This window comes from Gopherus evgoodei, chromosome 7, assembly GCF_007399415.2.
Source record: "Gopherus evgoodei ecotype Sinaloan lineage chromosome 7, rGopEvg1_v1.p, whole genome shotgun sequence".
Lineage (NCBI taxonomy): Eukaryota > Metazoa > Chordata > Testudines > Testudinidae > Gopherus > Gopherus evgoodei.
Window position 1 is genome coordinate 122,074,431 of NC_044328.1, and position 18,111 is coordinate 122,092,541.

The window sequence follows — 18,111 nt, forward strand, 5'->3', positions numbered from 1 at the left end:
CCTCTGTTTTGGAACCTGGTGTCCTGCCACCTACCTCCACCTTGTTCAATTTACATGCTTCAAAAATTCAGTGTGGAGAGACATCTATGTCGTCCCCTTCCCTAAAGTGAGGGAATAATTTAGAGTCTCTGGCACCCACCAGCACTGGCAGTTGGAGCCTGACTCCATCTCCCAGATTAGGATTTTCCTGACACAGCCTCTCTGTCTCAAGGTGATGTTGATGATCCTTGTCTTATCTTCTCTTTGTCTGCAATATCTCACTGCTGTTTTTCAAGTAGCTGGGTTTCCAGATGAAGTCTGTCCCGCTCCAGCTCTACCTTCTCTTTGGCCTACTTGTAGATCTGGCGCCAATCCATGTTGCAGTGATGCATTTGGTCTGGATGGAGCCCCTATGTTACATTTGTCGGCCTCTTCCCGGCTTCTCTCCAGGGAGTTGATGCCAAGATTTCCCCCGCCTGCTGTACTTTCTGCCAATGGGCTGGATGTTCTCTGCGAACCTGGACCACTTGTCAGAATCCGGCAAGCCAACCAGCTGTGCCTTTGTCTACTCCTCTGTGTTGAGCTGCTCTTCTCTGAATAGCTCAACTGGCTTCTCTTTAGCTGTTCATAACTCGTTCTCCCCTGTCTCTCTCTTGGTTATTCCTTTCCCAACAAGATGGGACTTTCCTCTGTGCTTTTCCCATCTGTGGTACTTGATTTCAGTGCTGTTGGCATGTATGGCAATTCACACTGTCATCTATCCCAGTACTGCCACCATATATATCACAATTTGTATGTGAAATGAATCGGTGAAAATTTTCAGTGTGGTCTTACCACTATCCAGTGCCAAACTGTTGCCAAAATATGGACATGACAACTCTTCTATGCACACCTTGCTTTGTTGATTCAGCAGTATGCTACTCTGTCACTTCCCATTCATAGTGCTGGCCAAGAAAAGCGATCTTTCCAGATTACTTGTGTTTTTAGGGGTCACAGCCAACACCTACCCACTGAACACTTTCTTCAGAACCCTTTAGCTTGTTAATAAGGAATAGCCTGCAAACAGAAGGTATAGTTCTCTGGCATTAACAATTAAAGCCTCAGCGGGTAGAGCTGCTGCCTAATTTTATACTGACTATTGAGTGAAGCCTGGGATTCTCTTGTGGGCTATTATTTCAGAGTGTTTATGTACTGTGGTCTGTTTGCAAAGGTGCTCAGCTCGCAGGAGGCTGTTTGCTTTTCTAATGCAGCAAGTGCTGCATTAATAGGATTATGTTAGTTTAACAGCAGATCAAAATCATCTCTCTTTAGCAGGCTGATGGTCCATTCAACATTATAAGACACAGTTACTAAACAGGAGGCATACGGTAATGTGAAATGTGGCATCTAGGGGGATACTCCCCTCATATTGTTTGTGGGTTCTGATAGCCATGCTAGAAGAGACATTAACGTATTTACTGCCGTGAGAGCTCTCTTGGAGGTGTTTAAAGCAGGATTTCGAACGTTGATCAACAGCTCAGCCAGAAAGAACCGATGACAGCGCTGTTCCCTTTCAGGCAGACAATGAGGTGATGGAGTGTGTGTGTGTGTATACACACACACACACTGTGCCATAGATATGTGTGTAGTGCCTGCTGAGTATCAAAATGTGGAGAGTATTAATCAGGACTACTCCCCTCAATTCTTTTCCTGTAGTGTGTGTACACGGGGTTGTTGTCAGGGCACATGGAAAAGGGGTTAAAATTTAATTAGAATACACAGTGGTGGCTACTGAAGCTTAGCAGAGATTTATATAAGCTGTTAAGAAGTACAAGGCTGCTGTGTGAGCTTCTGGTTGGGCTGAGCTACTGCAGCCGTTGGCTGGACTTCAAGCAACACCCAGAGCATGCCTCCGTGTCTGCCCAGGAAGCACAGTGAGTGAAAGAGGAGTTTGTTTTAAGATTTGACCCTGGCTTCTCGCAACAGCCCTACCCTTTGCACTCCATGTAAAATGAAGCTGCTCTAATGGCAGGCGTTGAACTGAGTACACAGAGTGCGGCAGGAAGAGAGGATTTTGAAAAAGTAGATCATGGCTTCGGTGTTCATGTGCGGAGTAGAAGACTTGCTTTTCGATGGGAGCCGGTTTCTTTGGAACTTGACAGTATCGGCTTTGAGAAGGTGGTACACGCAGAGAGTGAGAGCTTGCCATCAGGCGATGAGAACGTGGTGTGGTCTCAGAGAAGTTTATCAGGTAAACCTATGGGAATTGTTGTTTGCTTTTAAAAATGCCAGAATATTATCTAGCAGAAATTTACTAATTCCTACTAGTGGTATGTGTGTGTATTCGATAATGTGATTAAAGAGTCATTTAATAAGACAGCACGTTTAGTATGAAGCTGTTAATTACTTCCAAGTTATGCTTCCAGCCTCCCTTGTGTTAGGATAACTAGTCAGATTTGAAATCTACAAGTCTGAGGAGTCACTAAATATTTCAGTTCAAATGATTTAATCAGCTCTGGGTGTCTGTGTTGTAAAATCCCTGTTTGAGAGATTGGTGCTGTGTAAAATGCATCTTGCAGGCTGATGTGTTGAAAATTGTTTTTTGAGACTAACTGTCCTTTCTATCATAGCCTTTCGAGAGAGTCGTTAGTTGCTCTCACAGTCACTTGTACTTTGAAGCTGATAGGTTTGTCAATACACAGCCTGCATTTGCATCAGACTGTCTGAGATAAAAGTGCTGTGGCAGGAGAAACGGTCTGTAGCTTATTTTTTCTAGTTCATTTGCATTTCCCGAATAGCTATTAAGGAAAGTTCCATCATAATATATCATAATATATATACCATAATAGTTTGCATCACGAAATGGTTGTTATCCAAGGAAAGGATAACCAACATTAGTCCTGATATAACTGTACTATGAAGTATGCTTTAGCAGATCCTCTCTTCACTACTTCATTTGCACCTGCTTTGCAAATAGGTTTCTGCATTTTTTTTGTCTGCAAGTGTTGTGTTATCCAATCACAATTGAAGCCAGTGGGTTTTCTTTATTTGTTTTTCCTGACTAAGACAGTGTTTTGTCTGATCACACCATAGGCGTAAACATTTATTACAATGAGACTGATTTCCCCCCCGCCATACATTGTATTCTAGCAAATGACGCAGTGTGTAGGAATCCTCTTCTCCAAAACCATCACTATGTACTTCCGTCTGAAAGCCACTTAAAGTGGAAATCTGCCCCTAAATATGAAATCTTATTTAAATCTCTGTTATGCCCACAAATGAGAGTGCTGCTGTAAAATGAAGGCAAGATCTTTTGAATGTTAGAACATCAACTGGCTGCATTGCATAGAACCCCTTTTTATGATGTATGCTCAGCAAAATGGCACTTGTATGGCCATATGAATGTACCTCATGTCCTTGAATCCCATTCCAACAAAGGCTGGCAATTGAACTGCCTGGACTCCTAAGGGTACATTAAGAGGTATATGGTACAAAATGAAAAGTACATTCTTAGTTTTTACTCCATCTTTCTGAAGACAAAATCTTAGTCCTTAAGAAAGGCAAAATTGTTCTAGGTGGGAATTTTGCCAGAGTAAAGACTGAGGTTGGGTTTACACTTAAGTTATGTCAGCACTGCTATCTCAGTCATTCCTCACACCGCTGACTGACATAGCTATGCCAGCAAAACCCGCAGTGTTGACCCAGTTATATCGATAGAAGCGTGCTTCTGGCAACATAGCTAACATCATCCGGGGAAGTGGGGATCCTGCACCAATAGAAATACTCCTTCTGTGGTGGCATAACTAGCCAATATAGGCTCTGTAAGGTAGCCATACCCTGACTCTGAGCAAGGACTTAATCCGTGTACTTTAGTAAAGGGGCTTTAAAAGTTTTTTTTAAAAAACCTTTTAGAACCAAGGATCATGCAAATTTTTGCTTGTCCAAAGCTACTGAGTGTACCGGTTGGTGCTGAGGGTTTAATCTTTAATTTTGTTTAGTCTTGTGCTCTGAGCCTACCACCACATGATTCTCCTTCCACAAAGGCGGCTTGTGGCATCCTTTTAAAAAAACCTTCACCAACACATCCTTAGCGCTTCCGGGCATTTTACGAAGTGAAAATGTGCACTCTGTGTCCTACTCCTGTAGTGCCAAACTGTGCGCTTGCCCCACCCTGGAGTGCTAATGGAAGATGTGTTCCCAGCAGCAGTAGAGAGAGCAGAATGCCTCAAAAGGGCACTTGAATAGCATGATCAGAAGCTGGACTTGGGCGTGCTTCGGAAAAAATGTAACACTTGCTCACTGTGCCAGTGCTCAGCAGTTGCGGGAGGGGCCTAGCCACACCTCCAGTGTGGAGGCCACACCCCCTTTGGTGAAAGGACAGCCGCTAGATGCATTGGTGGACCAAACAGCCTAGTGCAGGGGTGGCCAACCTGTGGCTCCGGAGCCACATGCGACTCTTCAGAAGTTAATGTGCAGCTCCTTGTATAGGCACCGACTCCGGGGCTGCAGCTACAGGTGCCAACTTTCCAATGTGCTACAGAGTGCTCGCTGCTCAACCCGTGGCTGTGCCACAGGCCCTTCCTCAACTCCACCCCTTCCAGCCCCCTCCCCTGAGCCAGCTGTGCCTCACTTTCTTGGCCCACTTCACCTGGTTGGCCAAGTCTTCCCCCAGTAGCATGGGGATGGAATAATTGTCATAGACTGCAAAAGTCCACATTCCTGACCAGCCTTTGTACTGGACAGGCAGTTCAGCTGTAGGCAAGTCTACAGCTTGTGACATGAAGGGGTAAATTGTCACTTGGGGCTTTGGGTTGATGAATTTGGGGTCTACGAAGGATTGGTGGATAGCTGACACTTGTGCCCCCGTGGCTCTCCACGCAGTAACCTTCTTTCCGCCCACTCTCAAAGTTTCCCTTCGCTCCAAGGGTATTTGAGAGGCATCTGGGCCTGGGGATCTTTGGTGTGATGGTGGTGTAATGAACTGCACTTGGTTGGGGTTCTTTGGGCAGTTGGCCTTTATACGTCCCAGTTCATTACACTTAAAGCATCTTCCAGCTGACTGGTCACTGGGTCGAGGTGGGTTACTGGAGACTGGTGAAGTGGAAGAATAGGGGGTCTGTGGCTTTCCTTGGGTTGTAGGAGGGGTCTTGGGTTGCCCTCGGTTGTAGGGTTTATTGTCGGTGTGCCCCCTGGGGTATTCATTCCCCTTGACAGTAGCTTTCTTGCTTTCTGCCACTTCCAGCCATTTGGCTCCAATCTCCCCCGCCTCGGTGAGATTTTTGGGTTTTCCATCTTGTATGTACCGTGTTATGTCCTCAGGAACACCATCCAAGAACTGCTCCATTTGTATGAGGAGGTGCAGTTCGTCCAAGGATTTAACATTTGGTTCCTGATATCCAGGCCTTATAATTTTTCCCAGTGTAGTAGGCGAGTCTGGGAAATGACACATCTGGTTTTCACTTTTGGGTTCTGAAATGCCGATGGGCCTGATCCGGGGTTATTCCCATTCTGAATCTGGCCTTGTTTTGAAACAGTTTATAATTGTTCATTCTGTCCTTTGGCATTTCAGCCGCCACCTCTGCTAAGGGTCCACTGAGCTGTGACCTCAGCTTTACAGTCTTCAGGGATGCTGTACCCAAGACAGGTCCTTTCAAAATTTTCTAAGGCCTCAGTGTCATCACCTGCCTTGTAGGTGGGAAATTTCCTGTGATGTGGAACAATCATTGGTGCAGGGTTGTTAGGACTGGCTGGAGCATCCTGCCTTGCCCGCGCCAAGTCCATTTCATGCTTTCTCTCTTTTTCCCTCTCTTCACTCTGTTTTTGTTGTTTTTCCAGTTCTTTTTGTTGTTTTTCCATCTCTCGTTGGTGGGCTGCATCTTTGGCTTCTTGTTCTCTTTTATGGGCTGCCAGTTTGATGTTTTCTTCCCTTTCTTTCAGCTCCACCTCTTTTTTTCCCATTTGTCACCTATGGTCTGCTTCTTTGATTTGTGCCTCTGCCTCCATTTTTGCCTTGGAAGTCATGGTTCCTGTTTTTTTGTGTTGGGGTGCTCTCTGGTGTTTATTGTTTGAACTGCTGGCTCTCTGTTGTCTCCTGGCGTTTGCCTAGCAACAGTGCCTTTTTTTTTCTTCCTCTAGCTAATCTTTTAAATGTAAAGTAAACCAGAAAAACCACTTTATTTGCATGCGTGTTGTGCTGAGTACTTGACTCTCAATCGGAGTGCTATAGTTTAACAAAAGACCCTTTGTCAACCGTAATAGTTCCTTGCTTAATATGCAAGCCAAACTGTAACGAGAGAACAGAAAAAAAAATTCTCTCTGGCTCCTTTTTAAACCAAACTCTTTCTCTCTGCTTAAAAGCCCTAGCAGAGAAAAAGAAAATAATATTCCTACTGGCTTCTGGATTCTTATTTTTCCACACCGCTGCCACTCATATCATAACTTTCCTACTCAGATCTGAACCTTAGAGTTCAGAACATGAGAAGCTAGCGTGAAACCTCCAAACTTAATTACCAGCTTGGATCTGATATCGCTGCCACCAGCCAGAAAATTCCAGTGTCTGGCTCACTGTGGTCTCCCCAAACCCTTCCCTGGGGGACCCCAAGACTCAGATTCCTTGAGTCTCACAACAAAGGGGAATAAACCATTTCCCTTCCCCCTCCTCCCCTCCAGATGTTCCCTCCCTGGGTTCCTGGAAAGAGATACAGATTCAAGCTCCATGAATCTAAACAAAGGGATTCCACCCTTCCCCCCTCTTCTCTGTTCCTGTTAAGTACAGACTCAATTCCCTCCAGCCTCAACAAGGGGGAAAAAAAACAAACAGGTCTTCAAAAGCAAAACTTTATATAAAAGAAAGAAAAAGACATAAAAATGGTCTCTGTATCAAGGTGACAATATACAGGGTCAATTGCTTAAAAGAAAAAATGAATGAACAGCCTTATCCAAAAAGAATACAATTAAAAACATTCCAGCAACTACACACATGTAAATACAAAAAAAATATATAAATCTATTGTCTTACTCTCCTTGTACTTACAACTTGGAAACAGAAGATTAGAAAGCCTGGAGATAGAAAGATCACTCTCAGAGCCGAGAGGGCCACCGAACCAAGACAAAGAACTCACACCCAAACTTCCCTCCACACAGTTTTGAAAGTATTTTGTCTCCTGATTGGTCCTCTGGTCAGGTGTTTCAGGTCACTGTTTGTTAACTCTTTTATAGGTGAAAGAGACATTAACCCTCGCTCCTCCCCCCTAGAGCCTTCTGCACATTACGAAACAGCTGATCGAGAGGTGCAGGGAGAGAGAGGGAGGCGCTGATCGGCAGGGCTGCCTGTGGGCGGCAGGTGTTGGGAGCAGGGGGACTGCTGATCTATTACTGTGGCTCTTTGGCAATGTACACTGGTAAATTCTGGCTCATTCTCAGGATCAGGTTAGCCACCCCTGGCCTAACACTTCAGGGAATGCTTGCTCTGTATGCTAGGCATTGGGGTGTACCCACCCACCTACGCAAATCAGGTTTCAACCTTCAGATTTTTAAATTGAGTTGTGTAATAATCATTGAGGCTTTATTTATTAATGTGGGAAATGGGTGAATGACTACACTGACCTTTTCTTCCTTGGGGATTGTATAAATGATGCACCACAATCTATTGCTTTAGGTCCTGGTTCTTCTCCCATTGAAGTGAATGGCAATCCTCCTATTGACTCCAGTGGGAGCAGGTCTGAGCCCATAATTGTTGCAATGAAATGCCATGAGTATATGTTTGAACATCTGAGGGTCTACTTAAAAACATAATTTGATGGAGGGGGGTTGGTTTGGGTTGGGTTGATTTTTTGTTTATTTTGGACTGTGGAAGCACGGAATGATTAATTTGGGTACCTAGGCTCCCAAGGACTTTATATGCAGTTGCATGTTGGCATAGTTGCAGGGCAGAATTCACGGCTGTATTACTCCGAGTTTACCCTAATATAACTCCATTGACTGGGGTGGAGGAACACTGGCAAGAAGCTTGAGAATCTCAGACCTCAATGTAGTATTGAACCTTAGCCTATATATAAGCAGGTTTCTCAGCAAAGGATGGTCCAGTGGTTAGGGCGCTAGTCTAGGACTTGGGAGACCTGGGTTCATGTCCTTGTGCTGCCACATAGCCTTTCTGTGCCTTATTTAAATGGGGAGCACTGGGGGTCTGGGAGGATAAATACATTAAAGTCTGTGAAGTGCTCTGATACCCCAATAATGGGGACCACAGCAGTACCTCTGACAGGTTAATGACACAAAGGTGCATTTCTTTCTTATCCTTTTACTAGTGAGTGGAACTGAACAGACACTTAATGCGATGGAAAAGGATTTAATTGCATGAAAATAATCAGAGCCTTCTGGATTTCATTTGTGTCCATATTCCAGAGGTGAAATAAGACCGTATATAAAAGATTTGGCAATAGTCACTTCTTAATAAAAACCCTGAAGGTGTAATTTGTTCATTGGCTTCAAATATTTCATTCTATATCTCGATTTCCAGGGCATGCGTGGTCTAACTAGCTAACAGCTGTGAATAATTAAGAAACCTAGCTATGGTGGTGTTCTTGGAGTAATACGGTTTAAGATGAGGTGGATGGTATTAGAACTGCTGATTAACTATGAAGAGTTTAGAGGTGATTAGATTTATGTGCCTCAACCACTAACCTGGGGCCAGTAACTTCTGTTTTTCAAGTGGGTAAAACGCCATTAGCTTTTTCATCACTATAAATCATCACGGTAAAGGGAGGGCCAGTAGGATTTTGTTTCATGGGCTGGTAAATTTTCATGACTGTCTTGCAAGGCTGAGTTGAAAGGGCGAATGAAGTGTCATTAGTATTCAGCCATGAGCCCAACAACCATGTTTAACCTAAAAAGAGAGCTGATTTTATCTGTCAGACGGGGAAATAAATACCCTAGAACTTCCGCACTGGGAGCTCTTGCTCCTTTCAACTTGATTCAGGTGAGGGGATTGTCATGTGGACAGAGTACCTGGAGGCCTCTGTTCTCGGCAGTGGCACAACAGAGACCTGCCTTGGAGACCTGACTGACCATTCAGTGGCACCCACATGCTGAGGGACTTGCTCACTTTGGACCCTGATGCAGAATTGGCAGCCTGTTTTTCACACACAGAATCCCCAGTGGAGGAACTTGAAACTTTCTCTTCCTCAGGAGGCCTGTAATCACCTGTCACAGTTGTCAACCGAGCTAGGATGCTTATTTGCTCAGTCCTATGTATTTGGAGCAATTCCTGTGATGTAGGGAGGGGACATGATGTCCTGTTTCACTCTTAAATAACCTCTGAACCCTGGATAAAAGAACAAAACATATTGTACATGAATTTTTCCTGTCACAGAGAACTGAATCTATACGCCAAGGAACCTTGTCTCTTCCATACAGCATAGAGCATCCAGGAGGTCTGTCCTAGAAACAACATTGAAACGTGCAAAGTGCTGATGAAAACATTCTTTGCAATTTTGGCAAGTCAATAAGAGCAAATACCATTAGGGCTTCGACAAAAATCCCAAATGAAAAATGCAGCGTAGACATCTCCAAGCACGGTACCCATTTGTTTGGGGGAGGGAGGAAAGAGGGGTGACATCTTTGCAGTAATATCTGTAGCTCTCTGGGCTGATAGCGGGGCCACTGGGGAAAAATTACTGAAAACTCTGAGGTGCACAAGCTCACTTAAGCATCTATGGGTGTCAGGGACATTTCTTCCAATGTAAAAATAGTGTGGTGTCATTTGCCTCAAATAAACAGATTTCTCTCTTCTAAAATTAAAGGCCATCTATGTTTTATCTAATTTCAGTGCAGGTAAAGAGAAAAGAGAACTGGGCTAGAACATATGATGTAGGATCCCCTCTCTCTCTGAGACTAATAAGCAATGTTGGATATATGAATCTGTTATACCAGCGCTTTTTCCACATTGTGGTTATTTGTCATACTACTGGCCTGATTATCAATGAGACCCCAAACTACCTTGCATGTTACTTTGCATACATGTATCCCAGAGCGTTCTCTTCCTATCAGGCAATAGAATTTTCATGCTTTGAGACCATTGGGGCAAATTGAGGACATGTGGACAAGTGGGTTTTGCAAGTTAAAACACACCTGACTCCAGGCTCAGCTGTTAATGTTGGCATGTGTGGGTGTGTGTACATAAGAGGAGAAACCATTCTGATGCCCAAGGAAAATCATAAAAACAGAGGAGGGAAGAGGCACCTCTGAAACTAGATGTATAAGTGAACAACTTATGTCTGTCAGAGTCTGATCTGCAGGTACATATGCTGAACTTGTGTGATTTATAGACAAGACTCATTTTAACCTCAGGGAGGTTGTTTCCTCCAGGTCAGGTGAAGAAATTGCTGATGAAGCAACAGTGCAGAAGCTTGGCACTCCATATCTCTGCTCCACACCTAATTTGGGGTGGAGGAATAAGAGAGGAAATGGACAATTTCTGCTTCCCTGTGGTGCAAATGCAGTTAATCTGGACAGCTAAACTACTCATTTCCTGTAATACCCCACCCTACCATCTATTTTTCTTACAAATATTGACCAAAAATGTGAGACTTTCTAGTTTTTCCTTTTCAAGGTCATAGAAGAAAAGGCCTGAGCCTGAGGAGTGTGGAATACTCAAAGGAGTGGGAGTTTAAGCATGTTCAACACCTCACAGGATACAGCCCAGTGCTTTTGCTCCTATGAGTCTTCAGAATACCTAGGTCCATCTTGATGGGCTGAGGCTTTCAAAAGTGACAACTGAATTGAGTGTCCTCATGTTTGGAAGCTCAACATGAGATACCTTTAAAGGGGCCTCATTTTTAGAAAGTGCTGAGCACCTGCCCTTTTTAAGTGTCTCCAGCTGAGCACCCAGGATCATGAGTCTCTTTTGAAAACCTTTGCTGTGGTTATAGGTCAGCTTTGCAAAGGGATTTGAATCAATGCAATTACGCCTTTTGGAAATACTATTTCTGTATTTTTGTTTTGGACTTTACTACTGGTTATTTAAAAGGTCCCTTTTTTCCCCAAACACCCCACACAAGCAGAGAACATTCTGACACAGTGCAATGGTTTTCTTTTTAATCAGCACCTGAAAGCAAGTTTTAAAATATTTTAACACCATCTGAAGTCTTGAGAACATAGCTTTGCTCAAGGCACACCCCGCCCTGCCAGTTTAGAGTTAGGTTTAATTTTACAAACTCAACTTTCCAAAAACAACTTTCCAAATGTCTCTGCCAGACAGGTTTCCACTTGAGCTCATGATAGAACAGTTTCTGTTTGAAAGAGTTTGTTCAAATGAAATAAAATTTTTGCGCTGCCCCTTCCCTCCCATTTTAGCAGACAAACTTCATAAACAGACTCTGAGCTTCATCTCATTTCCTTCTAGATGTCGCAGTGCCAGTTTCACTAGCCATTTATATTAGCTGTAATTTTTTTCAGTCTGATGTGGTTCACTAATACGTTAACATTTCAAACGTAGCTGGTGTTAGTTTTCAAAAACAAACTCTTATAGAGGGATCCCATAGGGAATCTGCTTGTATTTCATTTCCACAGATATAGTCTTCTCCAGAACGTCTGATTAATTCCCCTTCGCTGGGTGATGGGTTTGCATAAGTGGAATTTGGGGCAAATTTTAGCTCACTGTGTTTCTCCATTTCTGTTTGTCCTTTCTGGTTTCTATCGTTGTCTTTCCATTTGCCCGTGTTCTGTAAAGATCAAATGGACAGTGAATGCTTAAAATAATACTGCAATACCTTTGTCTTCTAGTTTTACTGTCCCTAAAAATCAAGGCATCACTCTTAAGACATCGGAGTCATAATTAGTCATCAGTAATTCTACTGATCTCCTGTACAGATGGAGACAAGCACATTCTCAGTGACTGCAAAGAGGATAATGTAATCAGCATTGAGATAGATTAGCTTAAGTTATCCTTCCACACAAACACACATGCACATTCATTCTTTCTCTCTCTGTAAATGATCCTCTCTTTAGATTTGTACAAATGCTTTAAAATAACGAACGTAAAAATACAAGACAAGTAATACCCTGAGTGTAATCCATTATAAGCCTCCATCAGCAAGCCATGCAATGTAAAAACTCAAATTGCTGCCCTCTGCCAGCATCCTTATAATTCTCCCCCTCCCTATTTTCAGATGCCCAGGAAAAATATATATACTTTGCTTCGTGCCCTGAAGGTCATTAGATCTAGGCAATTTCAGAGCAAAGGAGGAGCAAATTCCAAAGCAGTTAGGGCCATTGTAAAGAATCCCCTGAAAGGAGCCCTTTTTTATTTGTACTGACAGTGCGCCCTAGGTTGAAAGTCTATGCAGATCTCTAGTGTAGCTGTATACCACAGGAAGAGGCAGCCTTTCCAATAGGAAGGATCTAAGCCACTTATAGGTCAATTCTTTAAACTTCACCCAGAAATCCTGAATAAGAGTACAAATGGCGACATGCTTATTTTCAGCCTTTATATTTTTTTTAAGTATACTAATTTCTTGTCATGCAAACGCTGTCTGCCTCTGTCTTGATGGGATGGAATGTGCTGTTGTATCTGATGTGAACCTGCTGCGGGAGACCTTGCATACAGCCAGCTCCTTGGTTGGGGAGGAGGTCAAGAGATTGGAGAATCATGTAGGAGTAAGTGGGAGTACATTTAAGGGCAGAGGCTGGAGATATAAAGAGGAGGTGTGCGAAGCTGAGGGAGAGAACAAGGAAAGAAAGTGGATAATGGGATGAAGAGGAGGAGGGAGGTGGAAAATAAGGATGGAGAGCACGAGAGAGAGATGGAACAAAGAGGACAGAAAATCAAATCTTGTTCCCATTGGAGGGTATGGCTAAACTCCCATCCACTTCAGCTAGAACAGGAAGATATTTCCCAGAATGAGTAACGCTAAGAAAGAGGGAAGGGGAAATAAGCAGGGAAATAAGCAGGAATAAGAGGATAGACAGATGTGTGGGGAAAAGAGGGAAGAAGGGTTGTGGTTTGTCCCCATCCCCCACCTCCCCCAAAAAAGGAAGGAATTCCTTAACGGTATTTTGACCACTGGAAAGGTGGCAGCCCTCCGTCAAGGCCGGTTCCCACCAGGGAACACTAGAGGCTGACTTTATAGCTGCATTCACAATGCTGTATTTGTTGCTTGCAATTACCGCAGTTGCATGTTCAGAGCGGGGGTGTGTGTGTAAGAGCCAGTTGTGAGTCTAAGTTTCTATTTGCATGTGCAATTGCAGCAATTGCACCCACACTTTAGACATGAAATTGCACATATGTATTTTTAAAATTTGACTCCTTAGTGTCAACCAATAAGTAACTGTTCTCCCTATGCCTGAATTTGGCTAGGAGTGGGGTGTCATCTTAGAGCTGGCTATGGATTATGCCTCAACTGAAAGGCCTGATGCTACAAACCCTAACTACCATAAAGGAATGCTGCTCCCAGTGGCATTCCCAGTTCCAGAACTATAGCTCGCTACTAGACTCCTACTACTTTTGCCCTTGTAACCAGTCAAAATACTGCATGTCCCTATGTCTCCCTGCCAGGGCCAGATTAACTTTGTGGGCCCAGCGCCAAACATGAGGTGGATCCAGGGGCAAGAGCACAGTTGGGGATCGGTTCCCGGAGTGAGGCAGGAGTAGTGGAAAAGCACAGTGTGTGTGTGTGGGGGGGTGTCAGTCCCTGGCCAGAGCAAGGCAGGGCTGGGGACAAATGGGCAAGGCAGGGTGGGTGGACAGGATTCCTCCCCCCCCCCCCCCGGGCAGCGCGGAGCCAGTAACTACCTCTCCTGCAGAGCCAGGTCCCTTGGAGTCAGTTCTCTCTCTCTCCAGCTGAGCTGCAGCTCCTGTAGGCAGCAGCAGCTGCTCTTCCCACCCTCCTGGCGGGGCGGATCATTGCAGTCACTCCTGTAACTGGACTTTCAGTGTCCAGTCAGCAGTGTTGACTGGACAGTCTGGTCCATGTTTCGAGTGAACTTACTTGTCGAAAACCGGACAGCTGCAAACAAGGGCACTGGGACAGGGGGCCATGGCCCCATCACTTATTTTTTCTGCCTCAAGGGTGAGCCGGGGGTGCAAGGTGTGTGTGTGTGCGGGGGCAACAGAGAGAAGCGAGCAGCAGGGCCTTGGGGGAAGAGGTGCTGTGAGGGAGGGCCTTGCGGGAAGAAGTGGAATGGGGGTGGAAAGAGGTGGGTCAAGGGTGGGGGGGGACAGGGCCACAGTCTGGGAGCTAGTGGCCCACCTACTTCTAGGGAGATTCCAGCAGTCATGCCTGGGAACCATAATGGGCCCCTTCTGCGTGTGGTCCTGCTTTGATGGTGCCATTGTAAACTTGGTGGTCCTCCCTGCACTCAGAGGTACACTGTGTATATTTTTTCAGATTCTGATCTTTTTTTCCCCCTAAGAAAACCTGCATATGCCCGACGTGTACAACCGAACTATGCAGTGCCATCCTATGTTAGGAACCTCCCAAAGGCTTTGCAGCCTTCTCTCTTTCTTGCCACGTGTCCCTGTTATTTCTGACCCAGGTGGTTGTTCCACTTAGGGCAGAAGTTGGCATCACACTGGTAACAGTCACATTTTCTGTTGCTGCTAAAAGGAAAAATGACTCACTGTCTAGTTTCCATCTTGGTTCTTGGGTTTTTTATGAAATGAACACTTTTTTTTTACTAAAACCGTGTCAGCTGTGACCCTTTCATTTAACTACTGCAACCCTGATGTGTAACGGATTGAATCTGTGTGAACAGCAGAGCCTTACTTCTGCAATGTTGCCAACTCTAATTATTGTATTATGTGTCTCGTGATCCTGAGTACTATTCTTAAAGCATCAGCTCCTGGAATCATGTGATCAGGTAGGAATCTCAGCTTGCATTTAAAAAAAAAGTGTGAAAACATGATCACAGTGCACCCGAAAGGCTTAAAAGACAGAAGGCAAAAACAGAGAACCAAAAAGATGTATTAAAAATCTCATGATTTTTAATCTAATCTCATGGTTTTGGGGGCCTGACTTGTTTTGGGGCCCTAGTTGTTAAAAGTCCAACTTTAGACGTGTAAGGCTGCATTTTCAGAAGTGTTGAGCATTTGCACTTCCCATTGATCTCAGCTGAAGTTGCAGGTGCCCAGCAGCTCTGAAAATTGGACCATAGGTGTCTCAATTTGGGGATTTGTGATAGGGTGTACAAACCCCACACTGGGCCCAAAGGTGTCAAAGGACACTACTGGGCCCAGATACCCCCATCTCTCCAGGCCAGCAGAGCATGCTGTGGCTAGAGTAGCAGATTAAAAGGAGATCAGAACCCCAGGGGAAAGGGGATGGGAAGGTGAACTGGCTGGAGGGAAGATAAAGCCTTCTCCTGGAACCCGGATGGAATTTTGACCCTGAGGTTTACCACAGCGTTGATAAGGACCCCAGATAATCTTCTCCAGTCCCCCTTCAAGAACCAGCAGGCCCTGCGGGGCTCTGCTCATTCTGGACTCTATTAAATTCTGGATTTTGGGACTATGCCCCAAGCAAAGGAGGGTATAAGTAGGAAGGGGCCCAGGATGGCACACTAAGCATTTCAGCTTGGAGGATGTTACCGGTGCAGCTCCCCAATGGGGGTGGGACCTGGTGGAGAGGGAGCATGTGGATCCCCCTTACCAGGCCCGGTTGAGAGCATGGCTCCAAAGTAGACTGAGATTGTGGACATCTCTGGCCAAAGGGTAGGAGCCAGATATCTCTGCCCTCCTTTTGCCTGGGAGATGAGACTGCAAACGAGGTGTGCTAACCAGTAGGCCACCTGGCCCTCCAGGGACACCACTGCAGGGCTGCTTCTGAAAATTTGGGCCTAAGAATCTGACTACTGACTTCAGTGAGAAGATCAGGCCCTAGGGCAGGGGTGGGCAAACTACGGCCCGCGGGCCGACTCCAGCTCCTCAGGGCTTTGGATCCGGCCTGCGGTATTGCCCCCCATGGCATTGCAGGCCCTGTGCTGCCCTGCAGAAGCAGCTGGCAGCACTTCCCTGCAGCCCCTGGACAGGGGGCAGAGGGGTCTGTGTGTTGCCCTTGCCTCCAGGCACCTCCCCCCATTCCCGGCCAATGGGAGCTTCAGGGGAAGGTACCTGGAGGCATGGCAAGGGCATCTCACACAGAGCCCTGTGCGCCCCCCTTCCCCCTGGGGCCGCAGCACTTCCTGGAGCAGGGCTGGGGACAGGGCAGGCAGGCAGGGAGCCTGGCCTGGCCCCGGTGCGTGCCGCTGCCACCCTGGAGCCGCTTTAGGCAGGGCCGGCTCCAGGCACCAACTCAGCAAGCAGGTGCTTGGGGCGACCAAGGGGAAGGGGCAGAGAGTCGCGCTCTTTGGCAGCAATTCGGTGGCAGGTCCCTCGGTCGCTCTCGGAGGGAAGGACCTGCTGCCGAATTGCTGCCGATCGCGATCATGGGGTTTTTTCCACCCCCCCTGCTGCTTGGGGCGGCAAAAACCCTGGAGCCAGCCCTGATTTTAGGTAAACAGTGCTGGGCTGGAGCCTAAACCCCTCTTGCACCCTGCCCAACTCCCTGCCCTGAGCTCCCTGCTGCACCCTCCACCCCTGTGCACCCTAGCCCCCTGCCCTGAGCCCCTTCCTGCAGTCTGCATCCCTCCTGCACCCCAATCCCCTTCCCTGAGCCCCCTCATATACCCCGCACCCCTCCTCTGCCCCAATCCCTTGCCCTGAGCCTCTTCCTTCACACCATGCCCCCTCCCGCACTCCAGCTCCCTGCCCTGCATATAATTTTCCCACCCAGATGTGGCCCTCGGCCCAAAAAATTTGCCTACCCCTGCCCTAGTGGATGTCCTCTGGGCTAATTAATTTTAATTATTTTAAGTGTGGTAATAAGAAACACAAAAATGGAAAAATACTGAAGAGCTATTCCATGCATATGTAGCTATTTCCCTGTATAATTCTGAGCTCAAGCAACTGTCAGCATGAAAAGAAAAATATCCTCTCCAGTTCCCACTATGAACCTCTTATTCTTCACTTGTTTTGTGTTCAAAACTCCTATCAACTTCAGTGATAGTTCCGCCTACCGGGTTCAGAGGCCAGATCCAGAGTCCACTAAAGTTGATGGAATGTACCAGTTGACTTCAGTGGGTTTGGTTCAGAACCAGAATGGGCTAAACCCTATGGCCCTTGCTCAGTGTTTACTCGGCCACCATTGCAGTTGACATTGGGTTCAATGGGCCAGATTTTCAAGTGATACAAATCAGTGCAACTTCAAAGGCAGTGTGCAGATTTACACAACTAGAGACTGTGGCCTGGTGTCTGCAACAAGTGTACACTGTGCTGAAGGTGGGGGCGGGGTATTGTCTCCTAAAAATACAAGGCTACATTTTCAGAGGCTAGTCTCCCTTTTGCAGTCCCTGTGCCTGCATTTGTAGGAGCAAATTTGAGGTCTTGTCTCTTAAGTACCCAATGCAGGTGCAGCTCAAATAGCTGACATCATATATCCTCAGATTTATGTCCACAAATAATTTTTTCAGGCTCAGATTGTGCCTGTAGAAAGGAGGTTGGACTTCAGCTATTCAAATATTTTATGCCAAAGTGTGTCCTAAAGTTTCATTCAGCATTTACAGTAGAACAAACCACATTCTCTGCATACAATACTGTTGCCCCTTCTTCTCACACCAGTGTCCCTTTCTGACACAGCCACTGCCCCTCTGTCAGGTAATTGCAGATGTCTGGGGCCTGTCAGGTTAGTATCCCAGTAAAGGAGAAGTCAGTGAGGCAGAGTCTAGATATAGCTAAGTGTAACTTGTTTGTTTACACGCAAACAGCCGACCTGAAACAGAGGTGATCAAACAGCATGCAGAGCAATACCTTCTTCTAGGAATCGCAGCCCAGCCTCAATGCCCCCCGTATCTAGGGAGCAACTCTGCCTCAAGGATTAACTCTAATCAGAGACCAAGGCAGAGGGTGAATTCTCCTGGTGCTAGTTGAGCAACACTTCCAGAAGGTGCCTTTTATACAAACCTTGCCAATCCAAAAACTAACAATGCACCATGTCCTTTCCAAAAGTCAGATTTTGTTCTTGTCCTTAGTATGTGAGTTTGGAAGGTTTTATGTAATAGCATCCCTTAGGGGTGCCTGCCATAACAATACCTGCGGCTTCTCCTCCGTCAATGGCATTGAAT

At 45.8% G+C, this 18,111-nt stretch overlaps 1 protein-coding gene across 1 annotated transcript in view; it reads left to right on the forward strand.

The window, feature by feature from the left end:
- Positions 1 to 1,976: 1,976 nt before the first annotated feature.
- FRMD4B (FERM domain containing 4B) overlaps positions 1,977 to 18,111 on the forward strand; it is a 127,096-nt gene continuing 110,961 nt past the window's right edge. The window contains exon 1 of the mRNA XM_030568715.1: positions 1,977 to 2,209. Coding sequence (XP_030424575.1) covers positions 2,048 to 2,209 — 162 coding nt within the window. The 5' untranslated portion in view covers positions 1,977 to 2,047. The remainder of the gene's footprint in view (positions 2,210 to 18,111) is intronic.